Source organism: Eulemur rufifrons, chromosome 18, assembly GCF_041146395.1.
Source record: "Eulemur rufifrons isolate Redbay chromosome 18, OSU_ERuf_1, whole genome shotgun sequence".
Taxonomy (NCBI): domain Eukaryota; kingdom Metazoa; phylum Chordata; class Mammalia; order Primates; family Lemuridae; genus Eulemur; species Eulemur rufifrons.
In genome coordinates, this window is record NC_091000.1 from 39,184,842 (window position 1) to 39,212,678 (window position 27,837).

Below are 27,837 nucleotides of genomic sequence, written 5' to 3' on the forward strand. Positions count from 1 at the left end.
TTTCAGTGATTGAATTTTTCTGAGGTCTTGAGAGGTTGTTATTGGAGGTCTTTTCATATTAAGTCATCTTTTGGTTATTTTTCTTAAAGAATTCAATAAATCTAATTTCCTAAATAGTGCTTTTGACTACTTTTTTTTCCCTTATGTAATTGAAGATTTTTTTCTAAATTTCAGATTATTACAGGGGTACAAATGTTTTGGTTACATAAATTGCTTTTGTACTGTTTGAGTCAAAGTTATAAGTGTGCCCCTGTCTCCGATAGTATGCATTGTATCCATTAGGTGTGAATTTACCCATCCCTTCCTCCCCCTTCCGTCCTGCTTGATTTCCAATGAATGTTATTTCCTAACTACTATTTTTAAGATATTTTCTTTGGGGATAGGAATTAAAAAAAAATCGCCTTAATATTCTTATTTTAACCCCTCAGTTTGATGTTATTCCAGGTATTATTATGCTATCTTAACCTTGATGATTTTTGTGATACGTGATTAATATGTGATATAAACAGTCATTTACCTTTTTATTTGGAGATTAGGATAGATAGGTCCTACACTAAATGTTTGGTATATAGAGACATTTTGTGTCATTCTGTATCACTTCTGTTTAAGTCTTTTCTAGTTCATAATTTTGTTATCTGTTTATCAATGGGTTAGACTATCAATACTAATAATCCTGCTTTTCCTTAAAGTTTGACTCTGTGCCTTCCAGTATTGCCACTGCTTTTCTCTAGAGGATTCTTTGTCATGTAGGAGTGGATTAAGCAGAATCAAGGAGATAAAGAAAAGTCTTAGAGAGTTACAATTTTGAAGAAGAAAGTCCTGGAGAATACTTAGTGGAAGGAGAAAGTTCGTAGTCTCATGTGTATTGATAATTCACCTTGTTAAATAATTTATCAACAAATAATTGTAGACAAGGTATCTGTTCTCTTGTTTTTATGTTTGTTTAGTACTCACTGATGCAAGTGCTATTTTGTTCTTACTTGTATGACCAACTAAAGCTTTTTAAAAAAAGGGATGAGGAACCTCTGTCACAAACTAGCTTGTGCCATTGATTTAGTTTCATGTGACTTGTGTACTGTTGTTCTGGCCGTGATTGATGAAGTTTTATCAAAGAATCAGATCTTTTTTGAAAGCTTCTTATGTACTAAGTGTACTTTCCTAAGCATTCTGGAACTAAAGATAAATTCCTTTTCTCTCAAGGAATCAGTCTAGTGAACAAGGCAAATACACAAATTCTGTTCATACAGGGAAAGGAGGTACACCTCCCACTTGATCTGAGTTGTAAACATTTGTGGACAGAGAGGGGCACAGCAGGAGTAAACTCCTATTAGAAAAACAGCATGAGGCCGGGGGGCGTGGTGGCTCACCCCTGTAATCCTAGCACTCTGGGAGGCGGAGTCAGGAGTCAGGAGTCAGGAGTTCGAAACCAGCCAGAGCAAGAGCGAGACCCCGTCTCTACTAAAAATAGAAAAATTAGCCGGGTGTGGTGGCGTGTGCCTGTAGTCCCAGCTACTAAAGAGGCTGAGGCAGGAGCAATCGCTTGAGCCCAGGGATTTGAGGGTGCAGTGAGCTAGGCTGACGCCATGGTACTAGCCAGGGCGACAAAGTGAGGCTCTGTCTCAAAAAAGAAAAGAAAAAAAAAAAAACAGCATGGTAGTGGGTTAATGGCAAGCAGTTCTGTGTAGTGTTTGCTGTGGTGATTTCAGTCAGATTTTAAGAGGAATTAAGATATTGAAAAGAGTAGACTTAATAAGTTACTTGAAATTTCATTAGTCCTGCTTTTTAAAACTTCGCAGGTATATATTTTTTTAAAATAAAACTGCATTGGATGTACTTGCTTTTCCTCTGAGCAAGTAATTTTTTCCTAGATGAATTCATCCTGATTTGTGTGGACCATTTTATGTGTGAATATTTATCTTTTTAATATCTTTTGTACTTTATTCAGTACTAATTTTGTGGCTGACTTGTGTATTGTTTCTCATATGCAACTTTAAAATGACATCCATCATTAGAATCTTTAATTTTTTTCAAGTCATTGAGTGGTATTTAGTATATGTATAAATAGTAAGCATGATAGTCATTATGTTTGCTATCCCTTTAATAGCACTGAAATTTGGTTTTGATTTCTGTTACTACTTGTAACTTTATTGGAAGACAGGGACTTCTATGCTATTATGAGAAGCTTTAATCTGAAAAATGATTGGTGCTTTTTTTCTTGTGAGCTATCATTATTTCCAGATTGATGGGCAGAAATGCAGTAATAAAAAAATAGAATTTTAGATTTAAGAAATTTGGCAATAAATTGCTTAGAAATAAAGAGAAACTTTCTCCAGGTTTTTTTTTTTTAATTTAAGAAATAATTTTAGTGGACACTTATGCTAGATATAAAATGATTATATCATATTATAATGGAATTTTTATTATAAATAGAAGAATAATACTTTCAGAAAGATATACTTTCCAGTTTTAATGATAGCTCTAACTTTGATGATACTATTTCAAACTGATATTTTAAAGCACAAAGGTAATTTGCTGGATTTGCTTTAAAATGTACCTAGTTAAATGAGAAGAAGGCATCAGCATCAACAATTTACATATTTATTTGTTTTCATATGATCAAATGGTGAGACCAAAATTCCATTAACTCAACTATGTGTCTTTGACCCTCCAAGAGGGCCCAGTCCTGATGAAAATGTATTTGTACTCCTCTTGAAGTTTACCATTATTTTTTGAAAGACCCTTTGAATGATCATCTAGTGTTATTCATAATTCTTATCTTATTAACACTTGCATTAATGGACTGTAAATACTACCATAGAGTTAGTACTGTGAGAGAAACAGCTTGATAAAGTAATGAGTAGTAAAATAAAACTACAGGAATCCTGTAATCTCAGCCATTAACAAAATGTGACCTTGGAATGGCAAATGAATCAATCTTTGGACCTCAATGCCCTCACCTCTAAAATGTCAGGATTTTATTTGGTGAGCTCTAGGGACTCTTTTATCTCAAAAATCCATGGTTTTATGTAAAAAGTGGTAAAAAAAAAAAAAAATCTTATTTAGGGCCAAAAATAATATTTTAAAACATTTTATATGTGCCAGGATACATATTTGAGTTCAAATAGTTTAAAACCAAGAGCTGCTTTTATAAAAATTAAACCTTCATCAGTTTAATATCTCTTAGTTTATGGAATTCAAAGCTTATGTCTGTCTACTTTGCAGAACAACTGGAGAAAAAAAATAAAAAGATTCAGTTAGTCAACTCCTCATTTGCACAATGACAAGTAATTGCTTTTTGGTTATTTTCTTATTTGAATTTGCAGATTGCTATAGTCAAAATCAAGACTTTAGAAAACCAATTAATTACTTAAAAGTTTGAAAACTAGTTTCCTTTTTGTAACAGAGGATTTAGGAAAATAATGATATGTAGTAAAACATATCATGTGGCCAATATTTATTTCATAGTTGTATTAACTGATTAAATTGATCTTTGTGATTTTATTTACTTTATAAAATTATTCATGCTTGATCTTTTACCCTATAATTTCTTAGTATCTTTGGTTAATACATTCTTAAAGTACTTGTTCAAATAGTTTTTGTAGGAGCTACTGTTGTATTAATAAATACAATGTCTAATTTATCATTTAATTCACATTTAAAAACATGGTTTTAAAATTTTCCCTTCATGTGAAATGCCATAATAAATTTTGTATATGTGTTCCATTTCTAGGTGTCAGCAGCAATTCACAATTTTGCCACATGGTGTCGCCTAAATATATTTTTTAATGAGGCTTTAAAAGTAATTTTAATGTTATATTGATTTTTAGGATCTCTGTGTCTTTTTTTGTATGTTTTTTTTGTTTGTTTGTTTTAGAATCAGGAAAATCTCTGTGAGAAGCTGCACTTAGTCTTCAGCCTATCGTGCCCTTATCTCTGCTTCCTAGTTAACATTTAGTAGACAATAATTATTTATGCTATGGCAGTATAATTAAGTGAATGGACTAGTGAATGAGAAGGCAGATGTTTTAGAATAATGGTTTCACTGTGAATTTACTTTGTGCTTTTAACTACTTTAAAGTTATTCAGTGTCTGTTGCTTCTGGGCCTTTTGGTTAAAATCAAACATACTATCTATCCTTACTAGTTAATACCTGATATATCCTCAATCCTAGAGCATTCATCCTGTCTTAGGGTAATATATCCTCTAACGAGACCTGGTAGTATCTTACCTCTAAGAATGATACATTTTTCCTGTGAGGAATCAAAACAAAAGAAAACCAAATTAAAAACTTTAATATCCCTAACCAATTAGAAGCTTTAAGTCACCAGAATATTAATAACTACTCAGATTTTCTTGCTCCTTATAGTGATAGTATTTAGTTAAATATCTTTTAATCCCATATGGGCCATTATTTGTTTCATAACAAAAGTGAGACTAGAATTATAAACATAATCAGAAAAATGTCTTGTATATGTATTTTTATATACATACACACAATAGTTCATATTTTAAGAAAATAATTTGGGTAACTAAATAAATTTGTTTGCATCTGCATTGCTTTTGGTTTAGTAAATGTGATCTTTATACCACACTGATAGTATAATGATTTCTACTATATTTCTGTCTATAACTTTAGGCTAAAAGTATATAGGAGTGCAATTATTAGAAAACATTGATCTGACCTGATAATGTGGTGAGTGTACTCTGGAACCACTCTTGTTGTGTGTTCAAACAGTATAACTTGACTTTTATATACAAGTTAATTCAAGGGATTGACACTTGAACAAATAAACTTGAATAAATAAAAATGTAAACCATGATAGAAAACTCTAACTTGAATGGCTATATTGCCTTATACTTTACTATTTCTATTGCACATTTTGATTGTCCTTCATTATGTTTTCTGAGGATGTTAGTAGGCATACTTTTTTTAAAATCCTGTTTTGCATGTGGATTGTTGTAAGACTGCAAGCCCATTAGCTTAATATTTTTCATGTTAACTTTGTTTCAGCAATACACATTCCAGTCTGCTTGTTTACTGGCCAGATTATGGAGTAAATGAGTATCCATAAAATTTGCAGCTGTATGTGCCATATATGTGGATGGCTTTTTTTCCTTCTGCTGCCCTGTTCATTTTTGCTCCAAGGGTGACCAAATCTGTAGTTGCAGATTTATGAAAGTATTGGATTATTTTGGGCACAGAATTTATAAGGTTCCAGGTGATCCATTATGAATCTTTGGAAAACAAGTTTAAATTTGTATTCTGTACTTTTTATTAAAAGCAAAAAATAAATAATTCAAGCAGGATAGTATTTATTAATTTAAAGGAGTCTCACCTATGTATATTATGTGTCTACATGTGTTTCTTCATGAGATTAAGAATCCCTAAGGGATTCCTGGCTGTAAAATTAGGTATATCAAGTATAGAAATAGGGATGATACCAGAACATTGGAAAATATTTTCTTTTCCCTTAAGAATTAAAGAGAAAGAGGAGATACTAAGCAAAACTATGATTTACTTTCACTGTGCAAAGCTCTCAGATTCTTAGGGGGATTTAAAATATGATTAGGTAGTCATGATTTTCCTTTTATTCTTAATTTTCCCCTTACAATTTACTTAGTAGACTTAAGATTTTTAAATTCTTGTATTAAAATATAGGTAGGTATCTGTGACTCTTCTACTTCTCATTTATGTACCAGCATTTTGAAAAAACTCACTTTTCTTGATTTTTAAAAGTCTTTACATTTTAAATTAATTTATTTATTTTTATTGTTTATGCTACAAGCAGGGAGTTGCTCCATTAGCTAACATGGCTTGGGAGGGGAATGGATAGGCTTTCGTCAGTCCTCTGAGGCCTTGGTAATATCAGGTACTCTTTCTTTTCAATTGATAAATTGGGGAATTATTTCATTGCTTTAAGATTTCATAGGAAATTTTATGTAATAATGATTTTTATTTTCAGTTTTTTCAGTCTGAAATTCTATGTTATCATATTTCTGTGCAAGAAAATTTCCCTGGTCAACTCAATAAATACAACAAATATTTATTTTTAGAAATGAAGCATGAGGCTGGGCACAGTGGCTTATGCCTGTAATCCTAGCACTCTGGGAGGCCGAGGTGGCAGGATCGCTTGAGGTCAGGAGTTTGAGATCAGCCTGAGCAAGAGCGATACCCTGTCTCTACTAAAAATAGAAAAAATTATATAGGTGTGGTGGTACGTGCCTGTAGTCCCATTGACTGGGGAGGCTGAGGCAGGAGGATCGCTTGAGCCCAGGAGTTTGAGGTTGCTTTTGAGCTAGGCTGATGCCACGGCACTCACCCGGGCAACAGAGGGAGACTCTTTCTGAAAGTAAAAAGAGGCATGAATAGATTGAAACTAAATAATCCAAATATTGGGTTATTTTTTAAATTATATTTATTTATTTATCGTGAGAGGCTCTTTAAACATATGGTATATTGATTCAGGGAATTTACACAAATTAAAAAGCCCTATTATTATAGCTAACCTAGGAAAAGATGGAAAGGGGTTCAATTTTCCCTCAGCCCTATTTTTTACTCTTACTGGGGATAGATGGCATTGTCTCATTGATGCAGCACACTCATATAAGTAAAATGTTAATCTGCCCTCTTTCTTTTCTCTATCCTTTTTGGATGGATTATTCACTTTCATCCTTGCCTCATTTCATAGAAGACTTGAGGTGCTTATTAAAAACATGTAAAATATAAAAGGATGCAATTTTTAAATAGAAAGAATTGAGACAATGGGAAATTATGATTAGGAAAATAAATCCAAGCAAAACTAAACAACATATTGTTTAGGTATATATGAATATATAATTAAACCATTAAGAAAAGCTAGAGAATGATTAACAGTTAAAAACTAGGATTGTGATTATAAGGGTTAGAGGAAGAAAGTGGAAAGGATGCAAAAGGGATTTCTAAGGTATTGCTAATTTTCTATTTGTAAACCTGGGTGGATGAGTACTTGTCTTTATTTTTAAAATTATGTAATCTGTATATCTAAATCGTATATATTCCTTTGTATATTTTATTATTAAACAAATAAGCTGGCAAAGAATGAAAGTTAGCCAGCCAAGAGTAAGAACTTGTATTATTTTGTCAAAACCAGAATAAGAATCATTCTACACTAGAGATTCTCAGATTAATATATAATTCAAGGCAAAATAGGAAAGTTACATAGTGTTAAGACCAAATAATTTTATTCTGGTCAGAATATATTTGGAATGTTTTATTTGCTTTTGGGCACCACAGTTTAATTCAACCTTGGCAGCTAGGGAGAGCCTGAAAACTCCATAATATGAAGTAGGATAGTGAACAAGTGAAATACTAATATTTGGGGCTGTTTAGTCTGTAAATACTGTTGTTTACAGGGGGAATATGATTACTGTCTTTAAATGTTTGAAGTGCTGGCATATGAAGAAAAACTTAAAAATTTATCTTTGAAGCTGTAGGAAATGGAATTAAGTCTAATAGAAGAAAATTTGGGGGAGATCGATTATGACTTAATATAACCCAGAACCGTCAAAGCCTTTAAACTCTATATCCCTCAGTAAAAAACAAACACAAATCCTTTAATTTTTTTAACATTTATTTTAAATATGTTTATATTTGTTAAATATATGGGGGAAGGAAAGAGTGTCCACTAGACTATTGTAACTCAGAATTATCTTCCCTAACACCACTTGGAGTATAATGCCTTGCCATTTTGAAGCCTTCTGAAAAATTTACCTTTCTAAACTAAGCAAGTTTGATTTGGGCATCCTTACTTTTCTCATGTGAATATCTCTTTTGCTTATTCATTCCTTTAGGCTTTCCATTCTCATTTTCAGTTTATTAACTGGCAGCAGGGTGATTGTTAAATCTTGTTAAAATCCATTCCTTCAACAAATACTATTGAATTGAACACTGTGCTTTGTATAAAGTCCTGAGGATCACTATAGTGAATCAGACACAGTTGCTGCCTTAACTATAATAGAGTTTACAGTCTATTGAGGTAGACTGCTATTCAGTTACAGTTCTGATAAATGCTCTGAAGAAGTGTAGGGTATTATGAGAACATATGACTGAATGACCTGATCTAATCTGGGATGAGGATCAGGAAATGGTACACTGCACTTATTTTTTTTTCAGCAAAAGAAAATTCAGCAAAAATAATTTCAGCAAAAGGAAATTTAGTACATTAAATTTAATATTAACATGGCATATCGGCAATGTAGAACAAAAGAACATGGCATTTGGAACCATATTTTCTGGGTTCACAATCCAGCTTCATTACTTACTTGGAAAAGTTATTAAACTTCTCAGCCCTTCAATTTCCTCATCTGTAAAATAGGAATGATAACACTATTTATCTCATGATAATTATATGTATTACATGAGTTAAAATTATAAAGGGCTTAGAACAGTGCCTTTTACATATTAAGTTCCACGTAAATACTGAAGAATAATAATTTTCAGAAAACAAACTGCAGACACCAGAGTTTCCTATCATGTGTAATAATAAATACTAGTAGTAATAATGGTTAAGATTCTTTGAGCATTTACTGCATGTTAGGCATTATACTGAATACCTTTACATAATACATTATTTTCACAATTCTTTGAGGTAGATATTTTAATGTTGATACTTTTCACTTTTTTTAACAAATGAAGAAACTGAGGCTTCAGTAGGTTAAATAATTTGCCCAAGATCCCAGTTAGCCAAGAGGCTGTGCCCTCAATTGCTATTCTTTATAACTACACATGATTCTAGTGAAAAACTGGCCTTTGTTCACTGTTAAACATCTGGTAACTGTGGACTTGTGGAATACTATTGACAAGTTATTCTTCTAAAAGTTAAAATATAATGCGACGGGCTTTTGGTCCATACCTTACCTCCTGTTCAGAGACAATTTTGGCTTTACCAGTCCTCAAAGCCCTTACACCAGACCACTCCAGTATAGTGTGGATCTTGGGACATCTGGCTGAGTCCTAATTGAATTATTCTAAGTTAGAAAGATCTTGTGAACATACCTTGTTTAAAAGGTAGATTTGGGATTTTTAAGTTTACTCCAGGATAAGCTTTGCCAACTGATGGCATATGTATCAAGGTGGCAGATGATGTGGGTCTTTTCTCTCATCCAGATCCTAGACAGAATTTCAAATGGGCAAAGTTTGTTCATAATCTATTTCCTGCTCCCCTGTTACTTGGTACTCTCATTTTACTCTCTGATTGTATTCAAAACATCTCAACACGTAGTTCCGCCATATGATTTATCAGTTCAAATATGTTAAACTATACATTTTCATTGTTATTTCTTGTGCAGGAACCTATAATGGCTTGCTGTTGCAGTATAATCAAGTACTCTGAACTCCACATTCTCCTGTTCAGAATACTCTATTGTTTGGCCCCACTTTACCTAACCGTAGACATATACCTCCTGCTAAATTTTCCATGCTCATTGGTATAGTTCTAGGCCTTTCTTAGTGCTGCTCACTCTACTTGAATATTACACCAGTCCTCATCTGCTTATCACTTGCTTCTATGGGATATAGTAACCCAAAATGATTTTATAATATTACTCAAAAATTTAGTAACTTTTATATGACTTTTATTTACTATTATATAATTTTTTATCCATCAAGATTTAAAAGCTAAGGGACTTTGTACATGTATGGTTTGTTGTTTTGCCCTGCATTTATATAGGTGAGTACTATCTCCTTCTTTAGTAATCAGCATATCGTGTTTTCAAATAATTTAAAGTGATCTACATACTGTAAGGTTAAAAGATAAAGAGTCCGAGAAAAGATAAATTTTGACTACTTTGAGCAGAAAGAAGAAAAGATTGAGAAAGATACATCTGAGATACGGAGTTGGCAGGTACAGCCACAGGAACAATTAAATTATGAATGGTGGTTAATGGAATGAGATATCTCCATGTATGTTTCACTGAGGTAGAAATTATCAGTAGGTAATTTTTAAAATGCTCATGAAATGGGGGTTTCAAATAGTAGAAACTCTTGAAATACAGTCTGGGGTATATGGATTATTTTATATTGGATTTATCATATATGTAAAAATTTGTATAGTGGAAGGATATTAAGGTTGTAATTTTTAAACTGTATAGCAACAGTATAATATAGAACATAATGGATCATATATACACATTTTTATGATTTCTTAAATTCATTATATAATCCACAGTTATATCTAGTGTCATCTATAACATTTGATTAAGGCTTCCCAAATAGGAAATAATTGGCAGTAGCTTATTGTATATTATTTAAAATCTTGGTGTATACTAGCATTGCTTTTCTTTTTTATTCTCCTACACAGGTACAGACTGAAAAGATGGTATTGTTCCTTTCAGTTTAGTTTCCTAAAGGCATAAAATTCCCTGGTAATTCAGGGTGCATAGCAGGCTTATTTGGAATACACTGGAATCCTGTGCATTCAGTTGTTTTCTGTCTTCAAGAGAAGATATAGCCTGAGAGTCTGAAAAACAATTTTTCATCTTTCATATCAGTTACTTGAAAATTTATGGGATTTTTTTCCTCAAACTAAAGACCAGTAGAATCATCTTCAGAGATACAGAATATGCTTGTACAATTAGTTTTCAGTGACTTTTAAAATTTTTCATCACATCTTTATAGAACAAGTCATATCTACAGTGTTTTATCTTACTAAAATTAATGAAAATCAGGATCCTGATTAGTAGGATTTTTACCTTGTTTATCCTTCTTTTGGCTCTTATTCTTACATAACAGAAAAGTAAACATAACACTTATAATGATTCCTATTTTACAAAGAGCAGGTAAAGATCCTTTCTCTGATCTTTGAAGATTAATTTATCCTATTCTTTTTTTTTTTTTTTTTTTTTTTTGAGACAGAGTCTCACTCTGTTGCCCGGGCTAGAGTGAGTGCCGTGGCGTCAGTCTAGCTCACAGCAACCTCAAACTCCTGGGCTTAAGCGATCCTACTGCCTCAGCCTCCCGAGTAGCTGGGACTACAGGCATGCGCCACCATGCCCGGCTAATTTTTTGTATATATGTATTTTAGTTGTCCATATAATTTCTTTCTATTTTTAGTAGAGACGAGGTCTCACTCTTGCTCAGGCTGGTCTCGAACTCCTGACCTCGAGCGATCCACCCGCCTCGGCCTCCCAGAGTGCTAGGATTACAGGCGTGAGCCACCGCGCCCGGCCAATTTATCCTATTCTTTTTCTTGACTTTTCAGCATGCCTTTTCTTTTCCCTAGTCTCTTTCTTATTGTCTTGGTTACTGAATAATTAATTTTGAAATAATTTCTCAGAATATATCTGTTAACAATTGCTGCTTTTAGAAAAAGAATGACACTAATAAAATGGCAAATTAAATTGTGCTAAAGCACCAGTAAGTAGTAACCTTGTGTTTTACACTAAATTCTACTGATAATTTGCTTTTGCTCTGAGAATTACCATCTATTCTATATGTTAAGGAAATTTAATTGTCAGAATTGATGATTTAAACCTCATCATTTTTCCTGTTAAATCTGATTTCATTCAAGTTAAAAATTAACAAAAAACTAATTCCAAAACTCCAAGTGGTAGGTAGCAAAGGCATTATGAACAGAAGGCTTGTTTGATATTTAATAGTATTTCCATGTAGTATCTGTACTGAAAATCACCTTTATAGTTTATAAATTAGTCTGTCATTCTTATATGTTCTATTTTGATAGTAACTGTATTTTATCATAATTATACATTATCAACTTCACCTTTATGCATATTACTAGCAGGTGTTTTATCTGCTCCCCGCCCATCCCTTTCACTTCTTAAGTTATAAAATTTCATACAAACAGAACACTGTGCAAATCATGAGTGTAAGTTTGGTGAATTGCCATAAAGGACCACATCTGTGTAACCTACCACCTAGGTTATGATGAAATAGCAACACTCCAGAAGGCTCTCTTGCATTTTCTCCAGACATTACCCTCCCTCCTTCACAGGTAAAGCCACTCTTCTGACTTGTTATTTCTATGTGTTTTTGAAATTTGTATAATATTTTATGTACTCTTACCTGGCTTCTTTCCAACATAATGTTTGTGAGATTTATCGATGGTGCTTCATGTAACAGTATATTCATTTGCTCTCATTGATGCAAGTATTTCATTGAAATGATACAATTTATTTGCTATTTCTATTTTTGATGGAAATGAGTAACTTTCAGTTTGGGGATATTTGAATAATGATGCTATGAAGATTTCTTGTGCATAGCTCTTTGGTGCTCATTTGCATACATTTTCTGTCGAATACATAGGAGTGAAAGTGGTGGGTCATATTTTTAAAACTTTAGAGGATAGTACCAGTTTTCCAAAGTGATTACATGAATTTATACTTACCAGTACATGGGAGTTCCAGTTGTTGCATATTCTTGTCAACACTTAGTTATCCATCTTTTTGATTTTGGACATTCTAGTTAGTATACATTTCTATCTCATTGAGATTATAATTTTTATATTACTGTTAACTAATGATACTGAGCATCCTTTAGTAGGATTATAGAGTGTTAGGTTATTCTCTTGATTAAGTTATCTTTCTTAAGTCTTGTCCCTTTATTCTATTGATTTGTTTTGTTTTTTTACTTTATTACTTAACATAAAAGCCCTTTAGTGGATATATATTTTGCAAATACTGTCTTCTAACTGTGTGATTTACCTTTTTATTCTCTTCATGGTACATTTTGAAAAAGACAATTGTTAATTTTAATGACTGAATTTATCAGTCTTTTAAAGTTAGTGCCATTTATGTCCTGCTTAAGAAATCTTTACTCAAAAAAAAAAAAAAATCTTACCTCAGGGTCATGAAATATTCTCCTATATTATTTTTTAGAAATCTTTTTTAATCTTCTAAATTTAGTAAAGGTATGAAGTAAGTACCAGTGTCATCCCCATCCCCACAATATGGATATTCACTTACCCAACACCATTTGTTGAAGAGTGCCCTTTTCCCATGGCTCTGCAATGCCACTTAGCATAAATCTCACCCTCCTTCCATATACACAAGCATAAATACAGACCTTATTCTGGATTTTTTATTCTATTCCATTGATCCTATGTCTGCTTGCACCAATACCACATTGTCTTAATTGCATAACTTTATGAGAAGTCTTGGTGTTTGGTAGAGAATATCCACTTATTTTCTCTTTTTCTTAATTATCTTGGCTCTTCTTAGCCCTTGCATTTCCATATGAATTTTACCATCAACTTGTAAATTTATACCAAAAACTAAACTCTTACGGGGATTTTGATTAGAATTGAATCTGTAGATCAATTTGGAAGTTAGTATTATTTTTGGTAGTATTAGGCCTTCTGACTCATGAACATGATATATCTCTTCATTTAGGTTTTCTTTAATATCTCTCAAATATTCTGTAGTTTACTGTATAAATATCTCTGACATCTTTCATCAGATTTATTCATAGGCGTTTAATGTTTTTGGTCCCATTGTAAAAGATGCCTTCTTTTGATTTTGATTTCTAATTGTTATTATTTTCTGTAAATACAATTTATTTTTTAATACATTGGAAAAAACCTACTTATTTGATTCTAATGGTTTGACTCTACAGTACTTTAATTTTTCTACATACAGAGTCATGTCAACTGCATATAACGAGATTTTTCTTCCTTTCCATCCTTACACTTTTCTTTTTTCTCTTGTCTTTCTCTGCTGGCTAGAACTGGTTATCTAGTATCGAATACACATGATGATAGAAGCCATCCTTGTAAACTTTCAGTGTTTCTCCATTAAGGTATTACGTTTGTTGTAGCTTTTACTATAGAAGCCCTTTATCTCTTAAGGACGTTTCTTTCTATTCCTGTTTTGCTAAGAGTTTTTATCATGAATGGATTATGAATTTTATCATACTTTTCTGCATCTATTTAGATAATTATCATTTTTGTCATTTATTTTTTTAACATGACAAGTGGCATTGGTGTTTAAATTTTATGTCAACTTTGTTTCTGAAGTAAACCCACTTTGAGCATGCATGGTACATTATCTTTTTTATATATTTCTAAATTTTATTTTTGATGTTTTCTTTAGGGTTTCTGTATCTATGTTCATTAGTGAGATTGTCCCATACTTTTCCTAGTAAAACCAGTTGGGAATTTTTTTCTTTTACTGTTCTCTGGAAGAATTTTTGTAAGTTTGATATTATACCTTTTTTGAATATGTGGAATATCATTTAAGAAGCCATCTTAGGTTTATTGATTTTTCAGCCGTTCTTTTATATATGTTTTATAAATTTCCCTCTTAAATATGGTTAGAGCTATATCCTATACATTTTAATGTATTGTATTTTTAATCATTTGTTTCAAAACATTTTCTGTTTTCTGTTTTGACTTCTTTTTGATCTGTTTGTATTGATATCTAAACATAGGGAAATTTTTGTAGTAACTTTTTTGTTACTCATTTTACTGTGATGTATACTGTATTATTTTAGTCCTTTGTTTTCTAATGACCTAATTAAATATTTCAGTGCTGCTTAAAAAAATGTGTTCGTAGTTGTTAACTGCAATGTATTAGTTTCATAGGGCTGCGGTGGTAGAGTACCACAAACTGGGTGGAGTACAAACAGGGTTGCTTAAACAACAGAAATTTATTACTCCATATTCTGGAGTCAGAATCAAGTGTCAGCAGGGCCATGCTCCCTCTGAAGCTTGTTGGGGAGAGTCCTTCCTTGCCTTTTGTAGCTTCTAGTATTTGTCAGCAATTCTTGGAGTTTCTTGGTTTGTAGATGCATCACTCCAATCTCTGTCTGTCATAACGTGGATGTCTTTTCCTTGTGTATTTGTGTCTTCACATGGCATTCTCTTCTATTTCTCTATTGTAAAGATACCAGTCACATTAGATTAAGGGTCCACCCTACTCTAGTGTGTCCTTTCTTAATTACTTACATCTGCAATGACCTTTCAATAAGGCCACATTCTGAGGTACTAGGGGTTCAGAATTCAACGTATCTTTTGCGAGGGACACAATTCAACCCATAACACCATATATGTCATCAATTAGGTCAAGTTTGTTAATCATACTGTTAAATCTCTATATCTTTTATGATTTTTTTGGTCTGTGTATTCTGTCATTTACTGAGAGAGAGTTATGAAAATCACCCATTGTAATTATAAACTTACCTTATTCTCGTCTGTCAATTTTTAAAGCTTTATATATTAAAAAGTTTTGTATTCGGTGCATAGAAATTTAGAATTGTTATGTTTTTGTCTGGTGAATTGATCCTTTTATTATTTTACTCCATTACTCTGTCTTCTCCCTAATGCATTTCTGCTTAAAGTCTACTCTGTCTGATACTAACATAAACGAAAAAGCTTTCTGTTGACTAGAGTTTGTATGTTATACATTTTTCCATCTTTTACTTTTAGTTTTCTTGCTTCTTAGCCTTCAGATGGGCCTAATATATAGTTAGGGTGTTTTGTTGTTGTTCTTTTTTGGTTTTGTTCAAAGTCTATCTCTAGAGTTTTTGCTTAGCTTGCATTTAATGTACTTACTGATATAGTTGGGAGTAAGTCTCACATCTTGCCATTTGCTTTCTATTTTTTCTGCCTATTCTATTTTGCTTTCCTCATTTCTTGCCTTCAGATAGTTTCTTTGCCTGTTTTTCTTTTCAGTTGTGTTAGTTATACAGTGTTGATTATCCTGTGAACTCCTACATGCATGCTTACCTTACTGAATCCAATATTAATTAGTATTTTATCACATCCCAGACACAGTACAGTGCTCATGACAAATTGTTTCAGTTTTTGTTAGTCTGAATATATTTTTAATTCACCTGCCCCTTGGAAAAAAGGTATTTTTTCTAGGTTAGCCCTTTGCAATAATAATTCCACTGTCTTCTGGCTTCCATTGTTTCTGTATAGAGGTCAGTTGTCAATCAACTTGTTATTCCTTTGAACATAAACTGGAAGTCATCATCCCCTGCCTTCAAATACTCTTAGTGTTTCTCTTTATCTGTGATTTTCAGAAGTTTTACTAAGTTGGACTTAAGTGTGGTCTTCTGAGTTTTTATCTTGCTTGGGACTGTTACTACTTCTAAAATCTGGATCAATGTTTTTCATTTGTTCTAGAAAGCTCTAAGTTACTCTGTTTTCAGATATTGTTTTTGTTCCATTTTCTCTCTTTTCTTTATGGGAATCCAGTTACACATGTTTGACCTTTTTTACTGTGTCTCATATATCAATTATATTCTTGCTTTATTTTCTGTCCTTTTGTATGTTTAGTCTGTATATTTTCTTACCTGTCTTTTGGTTCATGATTTTTTATCTGTGTCTAATAAGCTGATAATACCATTCATTTGGATTTATATCTCAGTTTTAGAAGTACGTTTGTCTTCTTTATGATTTGTTTTCTTCCCAAAATTTTAGTCTTTTTTTTTTCCTTGACCATAGTAGGCGTAGTTGTTTTATAGATCTATTACTGTTGACTGCTGTTTCTGTTGGTTTTAGGTGATACTATTTTATTTCCTTGTATGACCGGTTACTTTTAATTGAATGCCAGATACTGTATATGAAAAACTGTAGCAATAATTTGAAGGCTAGCATGATATTATCTCTATTCAGAGAGGATTTATTTTGGCTTCAGAAAGGTGGTCAAAGGATTGGCAAACCCAGATTGTCTTAATCCAGGTGGGGACTGAGAAGATTAGAAGTTGAATTTAGTCTCTGTTAAAATTGGTTTACTTCTGGCTCATTTTTACTCAGGCTGCCAGTCATGCCTCATCAGTAGCTCCTGAGCTCTAGTTTTTGTCCTCCTAGTCTCAGAAATTTGTGTATCTCTTGTCACCTTCCCTATCCTCCTGTCTCTTATTTGGAAATTGGCCAACCCTTCTAGAGGAAATGCAACTCCCAAAGAGGTGCACATCTCTTTGGGTTTTTTTTTCTTGTTTATGATCATGGCCCCATAATCTGTCACTGTCTTGATTATTCTTAATGCTTTCAGACATATTTTTTTGTTCTTAATAATTTTTTACATTTTCTAGTTCTCACTGGGAGGGTTTCCTAGTTCATCATGTAAAAACAGAAGATATTGTGACTGTTTTCTTTTCTATTGAGTTGTAATTTTTAGATAGTTATTTAAAAATCTACAGTTTTCTGTAGATCATCAAACATTTTTCATTTGTTTATACTTTTCTGAATAGTTTCTTAGCATAGAGTTGGATATACATCCTTAATAGAAAGCTTTAAAACATATAAAGACATAACCACCAAAATGGACAGATGCCCACAGTTGTATAATATGTGGTTAAGTTAGGTTTTAAGTAGATAAAGTTTAGCTGTTAGCAATCAAAGGTTTTTTGTGGTTTTTTTTTAAGTTTAGTATTATTTTGGCCATCTCTCTTTTTAAGACAGAAAGAAAATGCTGTTTCATATGTAAAATAACTACACCTTCTACAACATCTGTATTTTCCAGATTTGCTTAGTTTCTTTGGCACTTTGTTTGTTAGAAATTGGGTGATCTCATTTATTTTTAAAATCTTTTCTTAGTAAGGTAGTACTTTTTAAAAGAAAAACTAATAACTTCATTTATTTAGAAAGATAAATATGTTTTTTTCAGATAATGTATTAACTCATAATTTTCATTCAGATATCAAAATGCTATTCTCTTTGTTCAACTTTGCAGAACTTAAGATAACTATTTGCCACTTACTTCTTTTTCTCTAAATTTACTTTTTAATTTGCTGAACAAAAGGTTTTTAACTAAAGTTATCAAGGATTCCATGCACTTCCAAAATAGCGATAACCTCAATCTAAAGACTCAATTCTTTTCTGTCTTCACTGCTTACAGACAGGGAACACAATCTCTTCAGCCTGGACCTGTGTAGAAGAATTTGGAGAAAATAAACAGGTAAGAAAAAATCTCTTAGGAAAATTAAGTGATATATTTAGTTTTCAGAAAGCCAGTTATAAATTATGATTCTTAGGACTCTAAGAAGAAATATGAAATGTTTAAAATTGTCCAGTGAAACCTTGTGAAGTATTTTGATTATAATAATAGCTTTGTTAATTATAGATGCAAAGCAAATTTTTTAAAGAGTTAAACTGGTTTCTGTAATTCAGGTCTTCTCAAAACTTAACATGCTAGTGTACCTTGAACCCCCAAGATGGTAAACAGTGTGATAAATTAGATATAGTGAAGTGTGTTATTTGTAGATCATCCAGTATTTCTCAAACTTACCTGAAAATGGGACTCATTTTTTTCAATCTTCTTAAATGAAAATCTTATTGGAATAATTTAGAACAAAAGTTATATTTACTAGAACTCATTGTTTAATTATTTTGCTTAGGTACTGAGAAAGGTAAACTCTAATAGGAAGTTAAAGGTAGTTTATGATTTGAGTAAAGATTATTACGTTCCAAACTCCTTTTTACTTGGTAGAGGCAAAAAGCATGTCGTGATTCCATTGGAAGCAATCCATATACAGTTCTGTGCCCTTCAGTAAGTTACTTCGCCTTTTCGTGCCTAAGTTTCCTCTTTGACAAGGAGGATAATAATAGTACTTATAAGGCTGTTACAAGGATTCAGTTGTACTGCTCTTGTATGGTTATTTTTAGCACTTAGTAATGCTTAATAATATTAGCTGTTGCTCCATAGATACAAAGAGAAATATATTTATTATACTTGAGACTTATATTTTATTATTACAGATTTTAATCTTAGCATAAAAATTCAGTTATGTGATGCTAGTCTTAGAACTATCTCCTTCACAATTTTATAGTTTAAATTTTGAATTATGAGGACCGATTTTACTGATAGAAATGAAACCGAAAGTTGCTATCTTTTCTAAGACTTTTTTCTTCTCTTCAGTTTTTTGCCCAGTTTATCTAGTGAGCTATAATTTTTATCCATACCAAAACCTAGATTGCTGTAGCTCTGATCATAATTTTTTCTCTCATCAGCTAATGTTCTATTACGCTCTTTCTAAATGGTTTAGAAACTAGCATTAAAAGGAATTTGACATAATTATCTTTTAATACAAAGGTAGCAAACTGGAAACTCTGGATATGGTTTGTTTTGTCTCAGTTTTTTGGAAGAAAAGCGAGGAGGCTTAATTTCAATACAAATAGGCATCGATTGTTTTACATTTGATCATCTTTTTGTTCTTGTTTTATTTGTGTGTTAAGTCTTGCCTCTGAAGGCATTTGAGTTTGTATTTGCCGTGTTTAGCATATTTAAAGCTTTTTTTCTATTTTGTTTTTAATATTTTCCCATTATGCATTAACCCCATTAAATGCTCTTCCCAAGCTGATGTTCAGAGTTGTTCCATGAAATAACTGTTTTTAAGGTTAAACAAGTTTGGGGAAAACTATACTATATACTCCTCTTGGAAAATCATAATGCACATTAGCAAACTAAATAATTGAGGTAGCAATCTGTTTAACTTTTAAACCTATCTTTCTTAAACTTTTCTTGAGATTATTTGGCTGTGGGATTTGTGTTTTGAGGGGTGCTTGCACTTTAACTGTATGGGATGTAGTTTGGAAAACACTGAAACTAACCCAAAGAAACACTTAGTTTGTATGTCTGTAACTTCATTGAGGTATAATTAAAATACAATAAAATGCACATATTTTTTCTTCTTTTTTCTTTCTTTTTGCCCCAATTGTGTTCACAGGAAAAATGCACATATTTTTAAAGTGTACAATTTGGTCTGTTTTGATTTATGTATACATCTGTGAAATGACACCACAATTCAGAAAACAAACATTTCCATCACTCCCAGAAATTGCCTTATGCACCTTGCAATCTGTCTTCCTTCCTTTCCTCCCACTCTCTTTCCCAGGCAACTGCTCTAGTTTGCATTTTCTAGAATTTCAAACCCTTGCTTTTGAAGGTTAAAATTGTAATCCTTAGATGATTTAGAATGAAACAGGTATAATTTCTTTAAATAAAGATACACAATCTGACAAATTTATATGTTTATGGTAATTGTTATATATCGTAAAGGTTTCACAGCAAGAATTTTAAACCCAAATCAGATTTGGGAAAGCATACTGTAAATTGAAAAATGATTTGAATTTAGAAACAAAAGCTGATGATTTTGCTCCCAAAACTGAATTTGAAAAATTATAATTAGGTAAAAATAAACAGACACTAACCAATCAGAACTTTATAAGGAAGCAGTTATAGGCAGTAACTTTCTTTCTAACTTAGCCATCCATTACTAAAATAAACATATTCAAAGCCTCCTTTAAAATCGTCTTAATCAGAAATGTAAGCTCCTCTGTGGAGGAGAAATATTTCCTCTGCTTTACAGTTAGCTCTTGATTTTTTGTACTAAGATGGAAAGTACAAAATAATAAGTGACAAATATTATTTATGTTCCAATATATATGGTTTTTTTATTTCTGTATTTGAGCCCAGCCATACTTTCATGTTCTGGGAATGTATAGTATAGTAAAACAACTAAGTTTTTCTGCAGATGAAATTCAGTGTTTCAGTGAAAGTTATCGAGATAGTTATTTCAATTCTGATTATTGTATGTTAGAAATTAAAATAATATTTAGGTCAAATGAATTTTTCCAAAACTTTCAATAATGATCCCACAGAAATCTTAAGGAAATGCTTAACATATGTATTAAAGGCCTGGGAAATGTATTTCATTGATCAAAAGGTCAGGTGTTTCATTCTCATGCATTTCTGGTGAGAGTATAAAATGGCATAGCCTTAGCCACCTTGGGAAACAATTGGGCAGTTCTTCAATAAGTTAAACTTAGAGTTACCGCATGACCCAGCAATTCCATTCCTAGATATTTACTCAAGAGAATTAAAAACATAGGTCCAAACAAAACCTTGAACACAACATTATTATCAGCAGCATTCATAATAGCCAAAGCGTAGAAACAATCCAAATATCTGATGAATGGGTAACAAAATGTAGTCTAGCCACACAATGAATATTATTCAGTCAGAAAAAGGGATGAAGTTCTCATAGATACACATTGAAAACATTTTGCTAAGAAGTCAGTTCCAGAAGACCACATAAATTATATACTTCCATTTATATGAAAAGCCCAGCATAGACAAGTGTACAGAAAGAAATTAATGGCTGGGGCTGGGAGAAGAAGGAATGGGGAGTGACTGTTAATGGGTACAGAGTTTCCATTTAGGATGATGAAAATGTTCTGGAATTGTATGTTGATGTTAGTTGTATAACCTTGTGAGTACACTGAAACTCACGGCATTAAAGTGCATCAAAAAGGTAGAACTCAGATGTGGTAGAACTCAGCCAACAAGGAGAAAAAACAATTTTGAGAAATACACTTTTTAATGGAAATTTAATCTAAAGAATGGTCAGAAACAAACTAAAAAAAATACTAAAAATTAATGAGAAGACGTTTTTTCACTGAACTCACTTTAAAGTTTCTATTAAGGATTTTCTCCTCCTTTATTTAAGACAGAAAAGCAGCTAGGGATCTAGTGGTATTTGGTCAAGATGTATAAGATAGAAGTAGAAACAAAACAAGAAACAAAGTCAGTGAAACAGTATATCCATTGCTTACATTTTCACTGAAAAACATATTGGTTGTATTCACTACCACATTGTCTCTGTGTTGGACAGAGAAAGGTAGTAGACCAAATTATAGTAGCTGTGAACTAGTACTGACAAGCGTATGGTGTGTGTGCTGCCAGTCTCTACATTGCTCCTTTGTCGGATGTGGCACAGCAATCATTACTTATTTTCCTGCTCATTCCAGATACACCCATTGGAATCTTTCTGAATCCAGGGTTCCTATTAGCCATTACCGCTTGATTAGAATTGGCACTTGGTGTTAAGCCTATTTGCTGCTCTTTGTGTAGATCAAATTTGTTCTATGAAAATATTTGTAATTATTTCGTATATAAATATGAAATTGTAGAAAATTTGATCAAAATGTTTTCTTTAATAATCCATTATATTAGAGCAGTTCTTACACTTTTTTTGTTTTTTTGCAAAAGAATCTTTTCAAATTAAATATTCCTTAAAAGTTTAGCATATAAAATAAGGTGCATGGGGTGAAATGGGAAGTGTGGTAATGGGTGGGTGCAAGCAAAAGCCAGGTAGCTTAGAGCTCTACTTTAGTTCTATCCCCCTACCCATAAAAACCTCTTTGGACACTTTCTTTCAACCCTGTTTGAGAAGATTTCCAGAGTGAAAAAGCTTAGTCACGTGGAGATAATACATACTTTTATAGTAATCAGGAGGCCTGATTTTGAACTTGTGTGTCTATTTAGCTGTGGGAGTATGGATCAGTCACCTAGTCAACCATCTTTTGTCTCTGTCATTCATTAGTGAGAGAGGTCATTTGAATTAGAGACTTCTAAGATCTCAACCTGTTCCTGGTTTGTGATTTTGAATTAGAGGACTTTATTAGTCAAAACCTTTATTAGTATCAACAATAAAAAGACAAAGCAATAAAAAAATCAGCAAGACACTTGAACAGATTCTTTACTAAGGATATTTAAAGGGTCAATGAACATATTATTAGTCATAAAGGGAATCAGTTAAAACCCCAATGAGATGTAATTTTACATTCACTGGAACAGCTATGATTAAACCACTGGCAATACCAAATATTTGTGAGGATATGGAGAAACTGGAGGTCTCATATTTTACTGGTGTGAATATAAAATAGTCACGCTGGAGAACTCTTAAGCAGTATGGGTCATCTGTCCTGTTACCCAGCAGTCCCATTCCCAGGTATTGACTCAAAAGAATTGAAAACATATTTTGACAAAAATATTTATATAAGAATGTTCATAGCAGCTTTGTTCATAATAGTCAAAACTTAGAAACCCAAATATTCATCAACAGGTGACTAGATAAAGAAATTGTGGTATATTCATACAATGGAATAATACTCAATAAAAAGGAACACACCACTGAAATACACACCATGAGTGAATTGTAGAAATTATGTTAAGAGAAAGAAGCTAGATACAAAAAATCCTTAAAAATAGATATAATATGAGGTCCAAGAACAGGCAAAACTAATCTATGGTGATAGAAATCAGAAAGTGGTTGCCTCCAGCAGAAGGGCTATTGACGGGAAAGGGGCACAGGAAACTTCTGAATTGGTGATTAGGTTTTATGTCTTGTTTTGGGTGTGAAGTACAATAGATTTATACAATTATCAAAACTCAGCTAAACGAACACATAGGGTGTATGCAGTTTATTGTATGTAAATTGTACCTCAATTTTAAAAGTGTAAAGACAGTTGAATAACACCTGGTGTAAAACTTAAAATTCTGAAATTGGCTCTGTGTCATTCCTTAAGAAGGGGAAAGGGGAGTACAGATTCCAGTGTGAGGCAGAAACAGTGAGATTAAAGAGCTTAGGATGTTCATTGGGAAGAAGAACCAGGGGTGGGCAAGTAAGTATATGCTAGGAGTTTAACTCATTTATTAATTTATTATTTCCTAAAAATTAATGAGAACTTCTGATTTTTATTTTCTATGATATGTAAATCATATGTTAGATCTAAGGAAAACAATTAATTATACTTCTAGGTTTATCTCACCAATTAAGTATTTTCAGCTTGCATTTCATTCATTAAGTTTGATCTGCATCGTGTTTTCTTTTTTTTTTTTTGTTGGGACAGAGTCTCATTTTGTTGCCCGGGCTAGAGTGAGTGCCGTGGCGTCAGCTTAGCTCACAGCAACCTCAGACTCCTCGGCTTAAGCGATCCTACTGCCTTAGCCTCCCGAGTAGCTGGGACTACAGGCATGCGCCACTATGCCCGGCTATTTTTTTCTATATAGATTTTTAGTTGGCCAGATAATGTCTTTCTATTTTTAGTAGAGACGGGGTCTCGCTCTTGCTTAGGCTGGTCTCGAACTCCTGACCTCGAGCGATCCACCCGCCTCGGCCTCCCAGAGTGCTAGGATTACAGGCGTGAGCCACCGCGCCTGGCCTGTGTTTTCTAACTGCCCAGATGTTTTCCTGAATATATTTGGATTTTTAGTGATTTTAGTAATAAAATTTATTCTTGAAATACTTGTAAAATCTCACAAATATCTGAAGCTTTTTGTTTCCTGATCTTTGTAGTATTTGTGGGAAATATTTTTCTCTTGATTGTTCCTATTAAATAAAGTCGTCATAACCAGATTTTAATTTTGTATTTAATTTATTCTCCTTAAAAATCTGAGAATAAACACTCGATTAGTAAGTGTTTAAATTAAAGGTTTATAGTAGGGACTATCGGAAATGCTGATATGCTGAAGCATTATGCTACTAGCCAACTGTTTGGCTAGCTTCTTTTGAAAACGTCCCCTGAACAAACCTATATCCACATTTCATGAATAGGTTCTATTACTTCTTGAGTAGATATAAACTCAAAGCAAAACTAATTTCTCTTTGAAAACTACATTTCCCCTACCTGCAGAAGTCTGCTCTTCTAAATTATGGTGTCGATGACCACATTGTTAAAATTTAAAGAGCTAGGTGTGTTGTAGGTAAGTGGCTAATAACGAATTGACTATATTTGCATAATAACTCTTCTGGAAAGAGTCAGACCTTTTTTTTAAGCAGTTATTTGGAACTATGCAGGAGCACTAATGTTTCAGTTTATACTCAACAGATACTGTAACCCTTCGGGTGAAGTGGATCCTTTAAAAGAAAAAAATTCTATGATACCTGGAGTCATCCTATTTGGATTTTAGAAAAGCAGATAGTATCAAAGTAATTTCTCATCCAATTTCAAAATACTGAAAATACTTAGAACTGGTTACTTTAAATATATTTATATCTTCCTGGAACAAACTGCTATATTGATTTTATGGTACCATTTATAAAAATAAAGAAGTTGTAAAATTATTCTAATTAGACTTTTACATGCTAGAAATTAAAACTATGTTTAACTGATTTTTATTTTTTCCATTTTTTGTCTTAACTAGGTCCTTTCTGATGTTGCTTGAGCTTATTCTCCTGCAGTTGATCTCATTCCTGTTGGCTAAACATTAAGTCCCATGGCAACATTAAGTTAATGCTCATATGTTTTAGGCCTCATTTGTAGTACCAGAGAACAATATTATAGAAAAAAACTACCTGTACAGTAGATGACCTGATTCCTTTTCTTGCATTCCTAGAAACACCATGCCTTTTATAAATCATAATTTTATAGTCATTGTCACACCCTTGGCTTATTCTACACTGACGAACATAGTTGAGTTTTTGGAAAGTACAGGATTTACAAATTTGGTCTTTAATATACATATATATTACAATTAATGAAACAGGAAATTATTGATGCATAAGATGAATGTTTATTGTGGAACAGTACTATTTCAAATATAATTGTTTTTTAATAATTTGGTTTAATTTTTGGATATTTTTCTATACTATAAGTTGATAATGGTTTCTTGAAGTTTATTTCTTAAAGGTAACTCATTTTATTGTTTTATGGTATCAGTAGGACTCTAATGTTAAATTGGTGTGTTGAGTTATATAAATGTTTATATTAGCATTTAAATAATGAAATATTGGACAGTTTGTTTACACCAAATGTTTCTACAGTCCAGGGGTGAATGTTTCTGCTGGTTTGATGCCTAATACACTTTCAGGGAAAAAAAGAGCAAATATGAATTCACTGTTTTTATCTTTCCTTCATGGACCACCCCTTAGTGTCAGAACCAAATTTAAAAGAAGCTTCTTTGTGGAGCTAGAGAAATCAGAGATTCTCTTTTTCTGTAATCAAAAAAAATAAAAATAAAAAAATATCCGAGAATGTATTCTAGTAAGACCTCTGAAGCATTGTGTCAGTGAAGGGAATGTAAAACTGACTGATAAAATTCTTAGGATTTGCAGTGCAGTGAATGCTGCAATAGTCTTTACCAGCAATATAAATAGTATCATCAGGATTTTGAGTGTTAGAACATTATGTTAAAATGTGATTATAGTTTTAGTGCTTTGTGTCTTTGAATTAAATTTGTATCCATAAAGATGTGCAGCATAATTGTTCATGTATTTATTTACAGACTACAATTTCCGTCGCAGCTCAATAAATAGTCTTTCCCCTGTTAGTGCTACCCTCTCTTCTGGGACTCCCAGCGTGCTTCCTTATACTTCAAGGCCTTATTCTTATCCAAGCTATCCCTTGTCACCAACAATATCACTTGCTAATGGCAGCCATGTTGGACAACGACTATATATCTCCAATCAGGCCTCATTCTTCTGAAGAAAATATTGTAAACATTAGTATGAAAATTTCTTTGTGTAAAATATGCAAATTAAATACTGTTTTATTTTAGAATCGGGTTTGCACATTTGGTTTTAAAAAGATATTTATTCCAACATACTAAACATCAGCTATAATGCAGAATAACATAGAGTTATAGAATATAAAAATGCAAAGTTTAAAAAGTTATTCAGTGGTTTCTCTTGATAAAGGTATAGCAAACTACTATTCTTTTTAAACTTTTGAGATTTTCTTCTAATTCCTCAGTGGGCAGTATAACCCAGTAGTTTTTGTTAATGTTTTGTATAATAACTTTGCTGAATAGCATTTCACAAATATGAAAGCAATTGAAGACAATGGTTATACTAGATTTGATTATCACTATCTGTATTGGAGATTAGAACAATTACATAACCATAAGCATGTAACTATTATGTGGAAAGAAATGATGAGACAAAAAGATTAAGATGGCAGATTTTATGCAGTACTAAAGAAAAAACAGTCTACCATTGTCCTTGAAAATAACACAGATATTACAGTTAACAATTACTTGTTACAATTAATTATAATTTTGCTGTTACTATATTTAAGGTTTTTATAGTTATGCTTCATTTGTGTTTTTGATATTCATTGTATTGTTGTTTGAATAAGAAGTGTTACAGTTTTTAAGTGTTGAAATCATGTGTTGTTTAATTTTTGTACTTGAATTCAGATTTTTGACATTAAATATATGATGCTTCTAATATGTGTGTTTTATTTTTATTAGAATGCCAAAAAATTTGCCTTTTAAAATCACTTTGACCTTTTCTTGAGGACAGTTTTCCTTAGTAGATCTGAGCCTAGAATTATAGTCATGGGCTTAGTGTCTTCATAAGACCAAAGCAAAGGATGTTGTAGCCAAAACATTGTTAGTTTTGTAAAGTAGTAAGAAAAATCATTTTCAGGAACCAATAGAAATATTTTGTTGTTAGACCCACTGAAGTTTCCCCCTTTGACTTATGAATAATTAATGAATCCAGGTCATTTTGACTATTTAATAGTTTAGTAGTGCACATTTATAACAATTTGTGATGATTTTTATAATTGATACCACAGACAAAAATCTTTCAGATACCAAACCTTACCTTTGTTGATCAGCTCATTATGCAGCTGTAATGGGACATAGAAATTAGAAACAATTTGAAATGGTTGCAGACATTTTTTCTATTAACTTGAGTTTCAAGCAGAAGTTAAATGAAGATTAAATTAATCTTAGTTTTTTTTTTCAGACTGTAAAGAAGTTTCATTCCATATAAGTCATATGCAATACTTACTTACCTTTCTAGTTTACTGCCTTAGATTTTCCAATTTAAATGAGCATGGACACTAAACCAACGTTTTTTCCTGATCTGTGTTTGAATTCTGTAGATTTAATTGCCATGTATATGTGGCTCACACGTGCATCTCACTCATTCAGCAAACCTTAGTGTTCATTTTGTTAGCTACTGTGATAATACTCCAGGATACAGAAGTGACTCAGGCTTCAAGCCAGAAGAAAAACAGACACATTTAGTTTTTCATAGAAATGTTTGAAATGGCCTAACTCACAATAATTACAAGTTTCTGAATAGCTTTTTAACTTTGGAAAAAAGAA

At 32.3% G+C, this 27,837-nt stretch overlaps 1 protein-coding gene across 2 annotated transcripts in view; it reads left to right on the forward strand.

The window, feature by feature from the left end:
- Positions 1 to 26,946, forward strand: part of RBM46 (RNA binding motif protein 46) — a 47,608-nt gene extending 20,662 nt beyond the window's left edge. The window contains exon 5 of one of the 2 annotated variants that reach the window (XM_069493396.1): positions 26,005 to 26,946. In XM_069493396.1, the coding sequence (XP_069349497.1) occupies positions 26,005 to 26,204 (200 nt within the window). In that variant the 3' untranslated portion in view covers positions 26,205 to 26,946. Of the gene's footprint in view, positions 1 to 17,835; positions 17,892 to 26,004 lie in introns of those variants that run through there. The other variant, XM_069493397.1, reaches the window with a different exon arrangement.
- The last annotated feature ends 891 nt before the right edge of the window (positions 26,947 to 27,837 follow it).